Source organism: Centruroides vittatus, unplaced genomic scaffold (genome assembly GCF_030686945.1).
Source record: "Centruroides vittatus isolate TY-2023 unplaced genomic scaffold, ASM3068694v2 contig_723, whole genome shotgun sequence".
In the NCBI taxonomy this organism is placed as follows: Eukaryota; Metazoa; Arthropoda; class Arachnida; order Scorpiones; family Buthidae; genus Centruroides; species Centruroides vittatus.
The window spans coordinates 477,672-495,828 of record NW_027122461.1 but is presented as its reverse complement, the minus strand read 5'-3'; the positions used below and the strand labels follow the sequence as shown (position 1 = coordinate 495,828).

The 18,157-nt window shown below is 29.9% G+C and overlaps 1 protein-coding gene across 1 annotated transcript in view; it reads right to left on the bottom strand.

Moving 5' to 3' along the window:
• The window catches only part of LOC136980753 (uncharacterized), a 108,185-nt gene extending 93,496 nt beyond the window's left edge, over positions 1–14,689 (bottom strand). Inside the window, exons 1-3 of the mRNA XM_067276946.1 lie at positions 14,390–14,689; positions 12,934–13,002; positions 12,726–12,815 (exon numbers count right to left, since the gene is read on the bottom strand). Of these exons, the coding sequence (XP_067133047.1) occupies positions 12,726–12,815; positions 12,934–13,002; positions 14,390–14,689 (459 nt within the window). The remainder of the gene's footprint in view (positions 1–12,725; positions 12,816–12,933; positions 13,003–14,389) is intronic.
• Positions 14,690–18,157: the final 3,468 nt, after the last annotated feature.

The following is an 18,157-nucleotide window of genomic DNA, read 5'->3' as shown; positions in this document are numbered from 1 at the left end:
ATTCTTTAACTGTACATAACAGGAAACCAATTAATAATTTTAGAATAATAGGATATCTAAAAAAGTGAATCGAAAACACATTGTGTCTATTAATATTTTAAGAATGTACTTCAAAATAACACACCCTGTTGAATTTAAGTATAAATACAGCACTAGAATCAGCACTTAATAACTTCTACCAAGATGAGTTCTAAGTATATTTTTGTGCATATTCTCTGTTGAATTTAAGTATAAATACAGCCACTAGAATCAGCACTTAATAACTTCTACCAAGATGAGTTGTAAGTATATTTTTTGTATATATCTATATTAAATAATTTACAAAAATTTATATTTAAATAATTTTATTATTTTTATGACACTACCAAAATGAGTTGTAAGTATATTTTTTGTAAATATCTATATTAAATAATTTACAAAAATTTATAATTTAAATAATTTTAAATGACTTCTACCAAGATGAGTTATAAGTATATTTTTTGTATATATCTATATTAAATAATTTACAAAAATTTATATTTAAATAATTTTATTATTTTTCATTGAAGTACAACATTGATTATACATTATTGCACTCGGATGTGCTAAGTAAAAATGATTTTTAACAAATTTCTTTACAAATTCATCGTTATAAAATTTGTCAGTTGTACTTAATTCTTTTAAACATTGATTTCTATTCATTTTATATAGAAAATACAAACAGAAATATCCGCAAGTTGTTGAATATAAACTCTGATGAACTATATTATTCCAGCAACAATTTTTAGAATTTTGTTTTATAAATTTTATAATTTTCGTTTTTGTCGGTTTCATTCCATAGCTATCATAGTAAAAACAAGTTTTTTCGGTAAAGAACACAGATACCCAATGACTCCCAGGCTTATTTTTTTCATCTAAATTAATTATAAACGATTTACGATTAGCAATGCAAATGGGTAAGTCATCAGATGCAAAAACACCTCCGAAAGTCCTTTTTATTTTCGAATCACTTGAAGCCAGTCTCCATAAAGTAATGGTATTCATTAATAGTCCACAAACACAGTTCTTGAGTGATCAATTTCTAGAGTATTATTATATTCCAGCAAACAAATAACATTCACAGTTTCTAATATTGCAGTTGAAAATTTTAATTCAATTGAGATATTTCCTTGTTGATTAACACTTATATGCGATTCTGATGCAGAATGATCGGGAGTAAGATCGAAACAATATAAAGTATAGCCATCTTTATAATCGTCGTAAGATATATTTGTAAATTTATGATGGTTAATGCATCCTATATCTTCAAATAATGATATAAAATTTCTTGCATATATTTTATTTGTATAATCAGGAGTATATGGTTTTGGGGGAATCATTTGATTGTCTTTTAATAAACATATATAATTTAAATTGTAATTTTTAAAATTAAAAGGATTGTATTTTACATTTCCATTAAATGCCGAATTTGAAACTAAACCAATTGTAATTCTATAAGGTAACTGACCGATAACAGCATTTGATATATTTGTAGACTGAATTCCACTACTTAAAGTAAAAACTTTAATATCTGTTCTGCGGAATGGCATTTTTATAATACCTGTTTGCAATGCTTTTTCTATTCCAATTTGAACTGATGAACTAACATCTACTTTATTAATTTTTAGAGATGCATTTTTAATAATGACTTTATAATTATCATTATTTGCCATTAAAGCAAAATTATCTTTTGATCTTTCTAATTTAATTCGTAAATCAACATTATTAATTAACAGTTTAGGTTGATGTGATAAATCAATATGAAGTCGTCCGACTAAATCTATTAGTCTACTTTGTTTACCAATATTAAATCTTTTAGCCATTCCTTCATTATTTTCTATGGAATCCATATGTTGTGCAGTATCTTTAAAAAATAATGCACTCGTTAAAAAGGTTTCTTGTGCTTCTTTTGAGTAAAATAATAAGGCCTCCAAAATTGCTCTGTAGGGATAATTAACCTGTGAAATTACTTGTTTGTCGTTTAGAAAAACACTGCATTGAGAGAACAAACTATTTAAAAAATAATTGACAGGAGCAACTTTTTCATCTACAGCAGTATCTGTTCCATTTTTCTTTACAATTTTTGCTTGAACATGTAGATAAATTGAATGTAGATCGATATAATTTTCACCAGAACCGGATACATAAAATTCAATTGGTGCTCGACTATCCGAAATTGTTGCGACAGGATGTACTATAACTTCTGATGTATTGTCAATAGCTAATTGAGTTGAAACTGTACTGAATAAATCCAACTCACTTTTGGTGCATGGACAAGAGTGTGGATCCATTTTCTCACTCAGTAAATATATCTTTTAGTTTTCGCCTTTTATTCTGCGACTGAATTAATCTTTTCATTCGTTTTCTTTTTATACCAGATCCACCTTGTACTTTTTTAATTACATCATCTTTTATTTCGGAACCAATATCTTTTAAATGTGATTTTGTAGATTCTTTAAATGATTTCCCGCTAATTACATCCGATCCAACATTTGATGCAAAGTTTAATGCTTTTCGTCCTAGATATTTTCCTACTTTACTAAGAATAGGAATTGATTTACGAAATAAATCTCCAAAAAATCCATATCCTCGTTGTATTTGCTGTCCCGCAAAATAATTCCCTGTTCCTAATTGTCGTGTGAGAGGAAATCGTAACTCAGGTCTGTATATCGTTCCTCCCGCTTGATTACAGTAATAATTTATACAATCTTTAGGATCGAGCTTCATTTTGTACTTTCAAACATGAACTAATATTAACAAATAAGACTAAGCACTATTTATAACTGCTTAAAAGATAGAACTAATAATGTTTTTCCTCCAAAAAAGACAATTTCTTTTCCACCGGCAGTTCTCAACTCGATTTCAATAGTATCAATATAATTTTTCTTCAAAGGAAAATATAAAGGTGAGGGATAAACTTTAACTATTTGATCGGTCTTTTCTCCCATAACTGGTATAACTCTTAGAAGAGGAGCTGTTATATCCCCCACATGATGAGAAGCAACAATATTTGAATAAATAAAAATTTCTGAAATTCCTGCAGACAATTCAAGTGGATATTCACTTACATATTCGCCTGCTGAAAATTTCTGTGTTTTAAATCCTAATAAATCCTTTAATTCGTTTCCAAATTCAATCGTTATATTTTTAGGAACTTTTAAAATGATTTTGTTATTAGGCAGTAATCCTAATTTAATATATTTAAAAATTCCGAGAAATTTTTCAGCTGATGAATATAATCCAATAGGAATAAAAATTTTTTCTTCTACATCGATTTCTTCAACAACTTTTTTATTTCTTTCTATTAAAATTATAAATTGATCCTTGTAAAATACAGGATTTGATAGATATTCCTTAGACCCAGTCCGCAATATTAAATTTGAAGTGTCTTGTTTAAATATAATTTCTTTCAGTGGAAAATTTAATAAATAAAGTAATTTGTGAGCACTGTCTTTTGTAACATGCAACTCGAATCCCTCTTTCACATTTATTTTTACATCTTTATAATCCTTGTCTAAAACGAATTCTACCGAGTTAGAGCCAGTTAAGGAAACTATATTATTGTTTATCCAATCGAAAAGCGTCTTTCCTTCATTTTCTTTAGCTGTAGTTAGTGGAATCGTATATGTTTTATCTTCTATTTTTTCTCTTCTAATTTTATGCTTAGTAATAGTATAATCATTGTTATGATTAGATATGTTAAACCAGTTTCTAGGAATAATAACTTCGCTCAGACCGACTACCCATTTTCCATGTAAATCAATAGCCGGACTCATTTTCACAGTGAAATTAGACTGCTTATTTTCAGGAAATAAATCCATGCTAGCATTGCTTATCAGAGTTACAAAAAAGTCAGACTGCATCATTTTGTTACCTTCTGTAATTCTTCTGTATAAAATTTTCCTTCTAAAATTTCATTATTTAAATCTTTCAATATGTACGTCGGAGGATGAGATGAAAAACGATCGTGAATAACAAATATTTCTTTTGTCCAACCTGGTAGATATCCTCGACTAAATGTTTTACGTATTTTCGAGATTCGAACAAGATCACCAATATTAAATTTAAATGTATTCCCTCCTTTTATACCATACAACTTTTCGAAAATCATGCTATGATGTAGAGGGGTAACTTCTGACAGAGACATACCGATACTTCTATGAAAACTATTATTGTAACTTTTTACAATATCAGATAATTTATCGATATATTTAAAAGACTTACGATACGTAAATAATCTATATATTTTATTCCGCAGAGTTTTATTTAATCTTTCGACAACAGCTGCTTTTGTATCAGAATGAGTAGAATAATGATTAATTTTAAATTTTTTAAAAAGATTTTTTACTAATCTATTATAAAATTCTTTTCCTTTATCAGTTTGTAAATTTTTTGGAATGTTTTTTCTAAAAATGATTTTGAAAGCTTTAAAAACTGACTGAGGTTTTTTATCTTTTATTGGTTCTACATAGCAATACTTAGTAAATACATCGATTACAGTTAGTAAGTATTTTACTCCATTATTAAATCTAGAAAATTGTTTTAATACAATTAAATCGGCTTGCCATAAGTCATTAGGATAAAAACTTTTAGTTTTTCTTCGCGAATATTTAATTCTTACAGGTTTATGAAGTGTATAAGTCAGTTGAGAAGATAGCCATTTTTTAACAACAGATTGTGGTAAATTAGATTCTTTAACTAATTTACTTACACCACCAAAAGATGCTGGAGATTTAGGATTATAGTATATCGATTTCAAAAGTTTTTCCATTCGGAATTATTCTTCCTCTTCCTCTTAGATTTTTTCCACTGGTGAAATAGTCTTGGAGAGAAAATTTCTTCGGGAGTCTCGACTGATGCTGGTTGATACTGTGTTTTTTCAGCTAATGTTGTCAAACTTTTGTTTCCAATCCACTCTTTAGGAATGTTTATTTTCTTTAAACCGTCCCAAAATTCGTTAAAACCAACAGGAACTAATGCGGTTTTTCTATTTCTCATTACATACGAAATTAAGTCTACTATATGACTTCCAAAAATAGGTTTCCCATCGGTTGTTAATTCACCTTTAGAATTCCATCCGTAATGACTTTGATTCAACTTATCAATTAAATGTGGTATATATTTTTGATATAATTGTGGTACAGATAAAATTATTTGTTTAATAAATGCATCATCGACAGCTTTTTCTTCGGGTTGAGATTCCGTTTCTTCGATTTTGTCGGATACAACAGATACTCTAACAGGTTCTTTTGGCGCATGAACTGTTCTCTGATATCTCGAAATCAATTGACTTAATAATTTGACTTTACTATCATCAGATAAATCACCAGTCTCAAGTAATTCTTCGATATTATTACCAATTCTTATTTCAGGTTTTCGATATGCTGACAACAATTCAGGAGGGACAAGAGCCATTTGTTTCGCCATTAGATTCTTTTTCCTATTACTTTACCAATTAGTCCACCTGCCATAGACAATAACGGAGCCAGTAGAAGAGGAAGGAATCCACCAGATTGATTAACTAAAATTTTTTTCTTAGTATTTAAAGGAACATTTTTTTCACTTAATTTCCTGATAATTTTTTTATATTTTTGTAATTTACGAACATCGGCAGGTATATTTCCTCTCCGCAAATTATCGCATATTTCACACAAAACTTTAATTTGATCCGGAGTAGCTTCTTTCAATATTGCTTTTCGTTGAGAAGGAGTAGTCTTAGACAAAAGTGCTAACATATGATAATTTTTCTTTACGTTCTTCATTTTATTGGTAAGTATATCCAAAAAATACCTTGTTCGTCAGGAAAACACGAATCTCTCACAGAAAATTTCTTATTCGTTTTAGGATGAAAATCTAATAACAAATAACCGAATTCCTTTTCTGTCGCTTTTTTATATGCATCCATAAAAAAATCACATTTACCAGCAAAAGCTTGCCGTCCCAAACAACTTACTTGACTTTCATCGCGATTATTTTTAAATAATATCAAATAATGCGTGTTTAAAGTTATATCTCTCATAATTCTATTTTTTGGAAACAAATTTTGCATTATCACGATCACGCTTACATTATAATGATGAGACTCTGTTGTAAACAAAAATGCAGTTTTTGAACTGAGTTCATGCATCAAATCATCAATTATTATTAAATCCCATCCTTGCACGGATTCAGGTAAGCCATACATGAATGTAACATCTTTTTCCTCGTGAAAAAACGGTAAATATACGGAATAACACCATAGAACCTTTTTTAATGTCTTTTCATAAATTTTGTTACGAATAATTTTTCTCACTAATGTTGTCTTTCCGCATTGCGAAGGTCCAACGATTATACAGTTACTAGGATGTTTGAAATACATATTAATCAAACTTATAAGCTTTAGTAAATTTATAATGCTTTGATCCACAAATTATCTCCCTAAATATTAATATATTCTTTTTGTTCCTTTCTATATAAATTTCTTTCATAACTTCTGAACATTCCTCGAACGAATAATATAATTTATTACTAACTTCATAAATTCTTCCATTCTCGTCAACAATTATAAAACCAAATTTTCCATCTCCTTTCCATATTTCGTCGTTAACTTTAAAATAACGTAAAACAATAGGGAGATTATCAGGAATATCGAAAAAAAAATTATTTACCGCAGCAATACACGTATCTATAGACTTGTACAAACGAGGAGAAACAGAATAATTTCTATCACCGTCGTAAGTAATAATAAAACCATATCTCTCCATGATTGCAATTTTTAATCTTGGTATTAAAAATAAATTCTAACTTTCCTTAAAACTCAATTTATATCAAAAACCGACCAATCATATATCTTCTATAAAATAATTAATTTATAGAAACGCATTTAATAATTAATACAGAAACTTTGCTTATTGTAATTAGAAAATTAATTTAATTCAAATTTGTGATCAGTATGTGTTATATTTATAATTAAAAAATTAATTTAATTTAAATTTATAAAAACATTTAATAATTAATACAGAAACTTTGTTTTAAAGTTAAAATAAAATTAATTTAATTCAAATTTGTAATTTAGAAAATTAATTTTGTGATCAAAGCTTCCGAAACCACTACTACTTATAAGGTAAACATTTAATGGTTTTTGTTTTCAAATTTTGTTTTTTACATTTTTCGTAGGAAGAAACTTTCACCATCATCCCGGAAAAACAACTTTCTCGTGTTCAAATTGATTTTCCATAACGTATATCAGAAAAATCTCAAAATTTCATTGTACACTTTGCCATTTACAGCTTCTTTTAGAATATGCAGCTTTTTGCTGATAGTCAACATCATGTCTTAAAACCAACCGGGTATATCTGCTTATGCAAAAGACATTCTTGTCGAAAAATGACATTCAAATTGTCCATTACTGTATCAACCTACATACAAAACAAAGTCTGCTCTTATCTGAAAAAAAAAATTTTTTTTCGATCAGTTATAGTCTATTTTTGGTAACAGCTTGCCAATTCTGTGTTTCTCCATGTGTCGTTTCGTTGTGAATGGGTTTGTTTTGGCATTACAAAAGTGGTAGTCCATTTCTTTAATCGCTTAGAAACCGTGCGATTGGCATGACAAATTTTTCACTTAACATGGACGTCTTTGTTGTGGGTTTTCCATTTTCTAGATAGATGCATTTTAAAGCATGATCTTAATTGTTGCTTGCTCATATAGGTCGGCCACTTTTCTTTAATGTTTCCACACTTTATTTTCCATATTCCTTTCATCTGTTGATTATTGCTGAAATAGCGCGACCACGCAGTTGGGTAATGTTCTCTGTTAGATTTTCTTGCCAGAATTAAAGACATATTTTATTCTCGAAAAATCCACGCTGTATTCTTTAACAGCACCCCTTTCATAGCAATGTAACAGAAAAAGTAATGAATATAGATGTATGTAATTTTTTCAAGTAACAAATTTAGATAAAATAATCTGATTATTGTTACAGAAACTTCCTTATCAGATTTTTTCTCTGTTCGAAAACTTTTTCCAGTCTGTTTTTGCATAATAAAAGCTCTTGTCATTAGAAACAAACTTCAATACAAAACCAGATTAGTTTTTTCAGAAACGAAATTGTATTTACTAAAATTACATCAAATATGTTTGTCAATTTTTTCCTCAACGAAAATCCTTCTTTCTATTTTAGATGCATCGATTCCGTTCACAACTTGAATTTCTTCTTTTCGGCCAGAGAATTATTCATGATCAATTAGTGGTAATTATCAGTTAGGCCTACTCTAATTTATAACAATGTAAAATTGTTTATTCTGTCATTATATAAGTTTGTGATTGCTGAAATGTTTTTGTATTTCAATTACAGATTACTTCCTACAGGAAAAGACTAGAAGAATATCCTCCGAGTATCACAGTAGCGGGAATATTTGAAATAACTCGTAAATGTATACCCAAGGTAAAACATCGCGTACACTCTCTAATAAAATGCATTTGTACTATATTTTTACTAATTTTATACCATAAAATACCGAAGCATGGCGAAATACAAACGCCAGTAGCGGCTGAGTGCGAGAAGTCGCGAATATAGTATGTATTGTACATATGTGCTCAGTCGCGATGCAATAAAACTGTTACAATGTTTATGGTGGGGTATTTTACTGTTATAGACACGTTAGTATTGAATCACAATTATGGGTACATTAAAGAAAATGATACAATTTCGTGTTTATACAATAAAAACTGAGAGACACTCGTTTAAAAAAACGAATGAAGATAGCAGCAGCCAGGAAAATTAGCCGCAACAGCGTGCTGAAATAATGTGCACTGTTGGTCTACTGACAAAGTTGTGTTTAATATATAAGGACAAGAAATATACTTTTTTCTTTTCCTCAAATTAATGCATATATATATATATATATATATATTAATTTATATATATTATACATATATTTTATATACATATATATTAATTTATATATTTATATATATTATAATGTATATATGTTACAATCAAAACCCGTTTTTAGTTATAACGCGTTTTAACTAGTTTATACTGAATGTCTTTGTTATAACTAGAATTCAGTGCTAGTCAAAAATGAATTTGAGTTAAAACTAGTTTCAACTAGACAAAACGGGTTTTAACAAAGACGTCCAGTATAAACTAGTTTCAACTAGTTAAAACGCGTTTTAACTAAAAACGGGTTTTGACTGTAACAAATATATTAGATGTATATATCTTATATGCAATGTGAAGCCTATATTATATGCAGTGAGCATATGAGTCACATTGCATATTAATCCCATTGAAAAAATAAAATGAAATAATTTTAAACATCACAATTCACAAAATTTGAAATTATAGTACTATCTTCAATGTAACTTGATCGGTTTATTTTGATAGAGGCAGAGTGTGTCTCTTTCTTTGCTGTCTGGATGATCTTCCTCTAATTGCTCCCTCACTAGTTACTCTTTTTCCTTTACAGTTTGCATCTTCTTCTTCAGTATCTGTGCTGCTGCTTGAAAATATTAGTTCTGCTATTTCTTTACCACTTCTCTTCAAGTTTTCCATTCTGTGTTTTCTGTTAAGCATCTGTTTCTCTTTGCGCTGATTGTTTCTCTTTCGCAGCTAATTTTGTATACACACCCTTTATGTCCTTTCTCCCGTTGAGCTAACAATAACTTATGATCCTCTGGAATTTTTATCATTTCCACTGCTCTGAGCTCTTTGGCTTGAGAAATGAGAAATGTCAAATAGTTCATTTAGTTTATTAACAAATTTAGCCTATTTGTTTGTTGTGTTACAGATTGTCGCCCCATTGTTTTTCTTTAGCATTCTTCAAATGTTCGTTCTAGTTTAGTTATGCAGTTTCTTGGATCCATCATTGAGATCCTTGCCATTTCATAAAATATTGCCAGCTTTTCGACTGTAACAGCTGATGACTGTCCGATAGTTTGTTTCAGTTGAAGGTGGTGATGTAAAAACAAACCAAGAGCTTGACGTAAGGAACAGAAACTGAATTAACGGCAGTTAATTCAGTTACTGTTGAACCAAAGAGGTACACTACAGTTTTAGATCTAGTTGCTGCTGCCGCCATATTTATTATTTGATAACTTTGCCGAAATGAGCAAAAATGTATTATGTGATTTGCTTAAGCAGTTTCTGGATTATATAGTCAATGCGTCTGATGATACCAAGAGTCCTTCAGAAACGTGCCTGGACTTGTCCATACATGCTAAAGAGCCAATCGCTGCTGATGTAAGCAGTATGAGTCACTGAATCAGACTCAGCCAGAAACGGAAAAACATTTGCAGCAAGAATTGATGATGTTAACAAAATGATCATGTTAGCAAAGATCATCAGTGATGAGAGAAATTAATTCTGTGGGAATGTCATGTTACTAATGTGTGATTAATTTAATAGTTTATTTATTGAGATGACCAACTACAGTTTTACAAACTGTTGTACTAAAATGGATACATTGTGATTGCCATACGCTCGTCCTTACTATTTGGAACCTATGACATTGAGCTACGAGTAAATATTCACCAATAGAGCAGATTTTTGGCACGAATGTTTTCTATATATATTAGAACAGAAATAGAAATTTACTATTTACAAATTGTAAAAATAAGCTCCATCCTAATTAGGTAATGCTGAAATAAATTGGAGGATCTTTCAACAAGAAATCACTCTAATTCATATTGCCAAGTCTACCAAAAACTAGTTTAAGAATGAACGAACTTGGCAATCATATTTATTCTTGCATGGACTATGTCAGATTATAAACAACGTAACTTTTATTTTTAAGAAATGTGTTTTTGTAAATTTTTGTATAGAAAGACAGGTAACATGAAGAAAAATTTGCACTTACTGTCGTTTTTTGTAAAAGAGTTATAATATATAGAAGAAATGAAAATCACGTCTTTTTATGTTAGTATTGTATTAGTATGAACAAAAATGCATTACAATAGATAACCGTGTTATATTCCAAGTAAGTGAGGAACTGAACGAGATCATAAAAAGAATTCTAAAATACAATAGGTACAATTGGATTTATACACAATTAGTGAAATTTGATGTATACAACATTTTACTGGCTGGCATTTAGTACAAAATTAATGTAGATGTACAAGTAGCCTATTAAAAATATACTGTAAATATATTATTAAAGAAAGTATATGCAGATAACATTTTATTCACTATTACTACGTATTATAAACTGTAACGTAACATAAGTCGTATTAGAATTTTCAATATGTTCTATGAAATCGGTTAAAAAGATATTTTGGAGCAGAAAAAGTGAATAATTTTAAATCTCAGAGCTTATTCTCGAAATGTTTAGTAAAATTAAATTTCTGTAACATATTTAGAGGAGAGTTTTACCAAATTAAAGAAAACAAAACACAAATACTGTGTTTACACAAAGCAATATGGATCAATGAACTTTCAAAATTGCAAATAAAATGGCTAATTTTAATCACTTCTCTATTATCAATTGTTAATTAGTAAGAAAATTGTCATCATTTGTTATTTGAGTAATTTTCCGTACAAACCGTATGCTCACAAAATGTTACAGTGCATACTGCTTTAAGACATTGGAACTAATCGTATTGAAGACACTATACTGAACACAACGTCTTCATGAATTTGAAGCCCAGAAGAATCTATACTGTTTAATATACCTAAAAATTTATGCTATATAAATTCTCCCAAGAAGTAAAAAACAATTAAAGTAAAACATTTTGAATATTAATTTGAAAAGCTCCTCTCTAATTTTTTTACATCGATTATGAAATTTCAATATAATTATCATTAGTTACAAAAAATACAGATAAAAATTAGTCATAAAATCTCAAAATAAATTTTATCGAAATTAATAATAACCGAATAACCTTAATTAAAATTAAGTAAGATAACAAAATTAAAATTTCAAGCCATATCTGATGAGGGATTCACAAAAAAAACGTACTGCCCAATAGGTGAAGAGTGGACAAAGATGTAATGTATATGTCACCATGCCTGCACTCATGTACAGAGTTTCTTGCCAGGAATGGCACTAATATGCTTTCACATCTCGCCAATTTATCGGACGATGCAACTTGCCAGTTTTACCTCCTTCCACTGATCAAACAACACATGCATGGTGTTTTTCAGTCATCAAATCAAAACACTGGATCGCCGGAGAAATTAAAAGGCAGTTGCAAACGTTGCTTACATCACTGCTTTCAGAAGTAGTATCTAAGATGGGAAAAGTGTATCGTCGTACCACACGAAGATTAGTTTGATGCTGGTTGTGAATCGACGTTTCCAACTATTTAAAGTAAGAAACTTCACGTTCAGTATGCAAACGTTTGAATCCTATTATGTCTATCAATACACTAGATAAAGCCGAGTTAATTAATTAAATTACTTGAAACAGAACTAAGAAACAAATAAATTCCTGTGATAATATTTCAATATTTAGTATATCGAAGTTAGTATTTTATAAAAAACTGCATCGATAGCAGCGATGTGTTAAATTTCATATGGAAAATTGCTTTAACACATTGTCGCACACATCCTTCCCCTTCTTAATGCCCATTAAACTAGAAAAATACGACTGCATCGATTGAATAATCTGAAAAAATACCACAAAAGTTATTAATTTCATTTCATAAACAGATTTTAAATTAAAGTTGTACTTATATCATATACAATAAAGAATTTTATTATATAAAAATGAGTACGGTCTTCTTACCTTGGGTATACTTTTACGAGTTATTGTAAATATTCCACCCACAGTGATGCCCGGAGGACATTTTCCTAGTCTTTTTCTGTAGGAAATTATCTGTAATTGATATAAAAACACTCCTGCAGTTATTATATTATATTAAATATAGCCTATATGAGGAAACGTAATAACACAGACACTATTATTATTATAACATAGAATAATTGATAATTACCATTAATTGATCATTGACATTTTTCTGACGAAAGAAAAGTAATTCAAGTTGTAAACGAAATCGATGCATCTAGAAATAGAAATAATTTTCTCTTTGATTCATAAATGAATTAAGAAAATTTCGCGTAATTTTAATAAACATCATATTTTTATCAATGATCTTCTCAAGAATCAATTTTCATATGGAATCAAGCTTCACAGGTAACATTAAAACGACATAATTAAATGATCACGTTCTGTAGTATTCAACACTGTTTTTCGTGTTTAAAGTAAAGTTTTAATTACTCTAAATTTATTCGAAATGACTTAATGCACTCAAATGTCATTATGCGCAACTATTTCATTAGTCCTGGTATTGACAATAACTCTAATTCCGAGTTATTGTAAAAGAATAAGTTTTATAGGGCCCAGCCAAGCAAACTTGTAACACCGAAGAAAGCAGATCATGGGTCAATTTACTAACGATATTACATAAAACCCAACTGTAAATCTAATATTACGAATGTGTTTCATATATCTTATGTAGCGTTTGTCTATGTATATGGGCATGTTTCTGAATTACAAAGCGAAAATCTAATGGTTTGCCATCCTCTATGGCATTTTCCATCCTTTCACACAACGAGGACATGTTTCCGTGTAGTGTGATGCCTACATCTATATTCACTTAAGTATTGTACTTAATGAAATATTTCTCGAAACGTATCCTCGTCGTTAAGATATTCATACCTGTACTTAATTCTTGTTACAGACAACACATTTTTATTGCAGCTAAGAGATAAATTGCATGAAGTTTAATTTCGAAATTAACATTAGGTAATAAAAGTAAATTTATTCATAATATTAAGAAATTATATTTAGATAAGTACACCGAGATAGAACCGAATGGTCTGTTATATAAAAACAGAAATTATTATAATAATTTAGAATTTTCCAGTATAATTTACATGAGGAAGAGACGGAAAAGTGCCCGACGTGTGGTAGCCAACTGCTGTAGTTGACCTGGATCAAGAAAAACCCCAGAAAGTTTTCCAGAAGTGGCCTGTCCAGATATATCTGGAAGTTATAGTGCTGCATCTCAATCTAACAACTCCATTGTGAGTGTAACCAAACACATTGAATTCTTGTTTAAAAACGCTCTGTTAGTGTCAGAAACAAAATGGTTTTCAAAATAATTTAATTTAATTATATGGCAAATATTATAAAAAATACATTAATAATAATAGAATACAGTTATTTTTACTCTTCATTGAATGGACGATAAATACTGCGAATTGTTTGCTTACAAAACTGTGGAAAAATTCATTCCGAATAAATTTTCAATAATATAATTCATCAAGTTTAATTATTATGATAAAAATAAAAACATTGAAAAAATTACAAAAACCATGAAGATTTCTAAAGAAAATATAGATAAACATTAAGATTCCAAAAGTATGCCATAAAGAATAGAAACTTACGGCTTTTGGTATCTCTGTTGTCAAGAGAACTGAAGAAGCGAAAACAATGTTACTGGCGACTCCAACATACATGGATGCAAATTTTACGATTTTCAATCCCTCTCCGTGTATGCCAATGTAGAAGGATATTGTTGTTATTGTCAAGTGAAACAGGTAATAAACTGCTGACATAGGGTTAATCATATCATTTATATTTAGAAGAATTTCGCAATATTGGGCATGTTTCTGAATTACAAAGCGAAAATCTAATGGTTTGCCATCCTCTATGGCATTTTCCATCCTTTCACACAACGAGGACATGTTTCCGTGTAGTGTGATGCCTACATCTAAGATATACAGAAGATATATAATTAAGAATCCAAGACCGTAAATTATTTCCCACTGAGTTAAAATTAAGTGAAATACAAGTTTATGCGCATTCTCTTCATTAACAATAGAATCAAACATTATCGTGGTAACTGTAAATAAAATCACGTAGAAGCATATCAGAATCAAAATGGCAAATTTACTTAACTTATGATGAATGAATGCGGAATTTTCTGTAAAATTATCCAAGTATATTTTGCACTTGTCTATAATTAGACTTGAATAGATTCTGGTATTTTCACTCAAAAGAATTTGAAATTGTAAATAAACGAATAGAGTAAAAGATAAGATTAAAATACAATAAAGAGTAAAATCTTCACCAAAAAGTCGATCGATTCCTCCTGTGAATTTAAATCGTGCTTCGCCTTGTAACAATATAAACAAAAGAATATTGATATTACAATAAATGAATAAAAGTTTTATAAAATTCTGGTATACCTTATACATGAACTTGGTCTTTTCGCCTTTTAAAGGTGCATATACTGCAAAAATGGAGAGAATGTTTTTATTTTCTGTTACTCTACATAATAAACAGTAACAATCAAGAGAGTGATTCATAGTGTTACGAATCATTTTCCGACTTCTTTTAATTTTAAAAATCAGTATTATAATAGAAATTGTTTGATAAGGATGCAAGCAAAGAAAGACTGAAAATTATGTACGAAATTCAATTAAACTGCATCGATTTTAATGAAAGTCTAATTACATATTCAAAGAAAGAATGTGCAGTGTTTGCTCCGGTAGTTTATGTATATATGACGTGACTCGTTAATCTGGAATCGAGTAAAACTTGATAGGGAAAATCTGTGATAAACTGATAAGGCTATTTGGTGCAATAAAATGGGTCTTAGTTCAATTTTCTATCTTTTCGGTTTCATTTATTTTACCTATGCTATATCTCTATTCTAGGTGACAATAAGTTGAAAATATGAAAACAGACACTAAAATTTGTTTCTGCTCCAAAGTATTTTTGAAAAACTTTCGAGTAAATAATAATTATAATAAGAAACAACATTTTTTTAAAATTTCTTTTATTGTGCTGTAAAGTACATTGTGGAATTTCAATGTACAGCACTTTTTTAAAAAAGTTTTAATTTAAAAAAAGTATTTAAATACAAATTTAAAAAAGCTAACAAGGAGTTGCGTTACTTTTCCAGCTGTTATGAAAGTAAAAAAATAACAATAATAATTTATTTATTAATATATCTAGCTTGTTGCACGCTGCTTTGACCGAATTTCCAAAGAATTTTTTCCAGTAGTTGTTATACAAGACGTTATTAATCGTAAATTTTAAAAATGTATGCGGTAAAACTCGTTTTAAGAACATTATCAGAATCCCTATAACTCAGGGGTTTATTTGTTTAGTGCAACGCGACACGTGGCGATCTCCCGAGAAAACTTTCATGCGCCCTATTCAGGCGCTACTAAAAAACCTGGATAAGTGCACGTGGTCAGCTCGTTGGCGATGCGCAGACTTACTTCCAGTGTTCGGTGGTTTTATCCACTGGTCAAATGGTGGGCATTTTTTAGAATTAAGAAAGTACTAGTCAGAAGTAAAAAATCTGTAGAAATTAGATGTGAAAAATTAAACATTTATATAATTTTCACAGTGTTACGCTTTGCACTGAACCCACGTGATTTATGCGTTCATTCACGTTCGTACAGTGCAAAGTGGGTCAAGTCACAGTAATGACAGCGCGAAATAGACGCATTATATCATTGTCGCAGTAATTAAGTTAATATAATTGTTTTTAAGAGAATATCTTTTTGTCTGAATTATATTCAGTTTATTATTTCATTTGGGATTGGTCTGGCTGGGTTTTTTTTTTTTTTTAACTCTTTCCGCCCTGTGGGCACTAAGAGGGCCTCTTTAAGTAGGCCCATTATGGGTTCAGCCAGGCCCACAATGGTGCGACCAAGTGGTGAGGGACGGGGGGCCCAACATATCCGAACGGACCACCCCCCGAAAAATTCCTGGGGATTATTCGACCCGTTCGGATTCGATCCCGGGTCTCCCAGAGCGGTAGGCTGCCACCTTTACCGCTCGGCCATCCGGCCTTGGTCTGGCTGGGTTGGTTGGTCTTTACCTGTAAATATACGACTGGATGCTTGTAAAGAATGTATGTACTGTACAGGTACACATATTCGAAAAATCAAAAGAATACTTTTATATTCTATTTTTCTACATAACAAACAGTAAGAACTATAAGAATGATTCACAGCATTACGAATCATTTTGTGACTTCTTTTAATTTTACAAATCACTATTATTATGTAAATTCTATGATAAGAAAACAAGGAATAAAAATCAAGTATGAAATTCTCTAAAGTTGCATCGCATTTTAATTCATGTCAAATTAACTAATTAATTAATGGAAGAATGTTCAGTGTTTGCTCAGGTAGTTTATGCCGATATCACGTGACTCATTAATCTGGAATTTAATATTTATCAAGAAAAATCTGATAAGAAACAATTTCGAAAAATTTATACATAATTTATAAATATCTCACATATTTTATTTTTATTATACAATGATTACATGAATAATACTAATAAGGCAAAAGATTACTACCAGAATACAGTGAGTATTGCCCCGAGATAGTAAAATACTACAGCCTATATCACACCCGAAAATTATATATTAAGTAAAAGTATGCATATAAACATAAAATTACATAAAAGGAAATTATTAAGAACAGTTTAAAAAATAAAAACTCAAATATCGATTATTACAAGTCTAAATATACATGTAATAGCTGTAATTACTTCCTCGCAGTTATATATAACAGAAGGGAAGATACATCAAACGATCAAAAAGAATTTTACATTTTTAGACTCAGAATAGCTTGAAACGTAGAGAAATACCAGAAAATGTTTCTTTTTTTTTGTATTTATGTAACAAAATCATGCTACACGCGTGTGTGGCATGACTTTGTTCACCCCATTTGAAGCTTAATAACTCCTGTGATTTTTGTCAAAACTCGCTGAAAATTTTCAGGAAGGATTACTTATTAGGACGATTGATACTATTTGGCATTAAAGGTTAAGGGGTGGGGAGATAAAGGGAGTCGTGTATGTGACTGAAGGGTCGGCACCGGATCGGCGATGCCTACGTCAAGACGGACACCGTTGTTACTCCACGTGAGCGTTTTATTGTGTCGCTAGCGATCGCGTACATAAGCGGTAGGGTTTCGGATGAAGGATGTCCAAGAGACAGCGTGTCCGAAAGAATGCACTCGACTACAGATTAACGCAAACAAATATCCGTTTATTTATTTACATTTAGATATATATACAAAGGATAACGCGTAGCATTTCTATATTTATTGTGATAGTTTTATATAGAGTAACATAATTGATAAAGCTTTTACATAGTGTAAGATATTTAATGAATTTTCTAT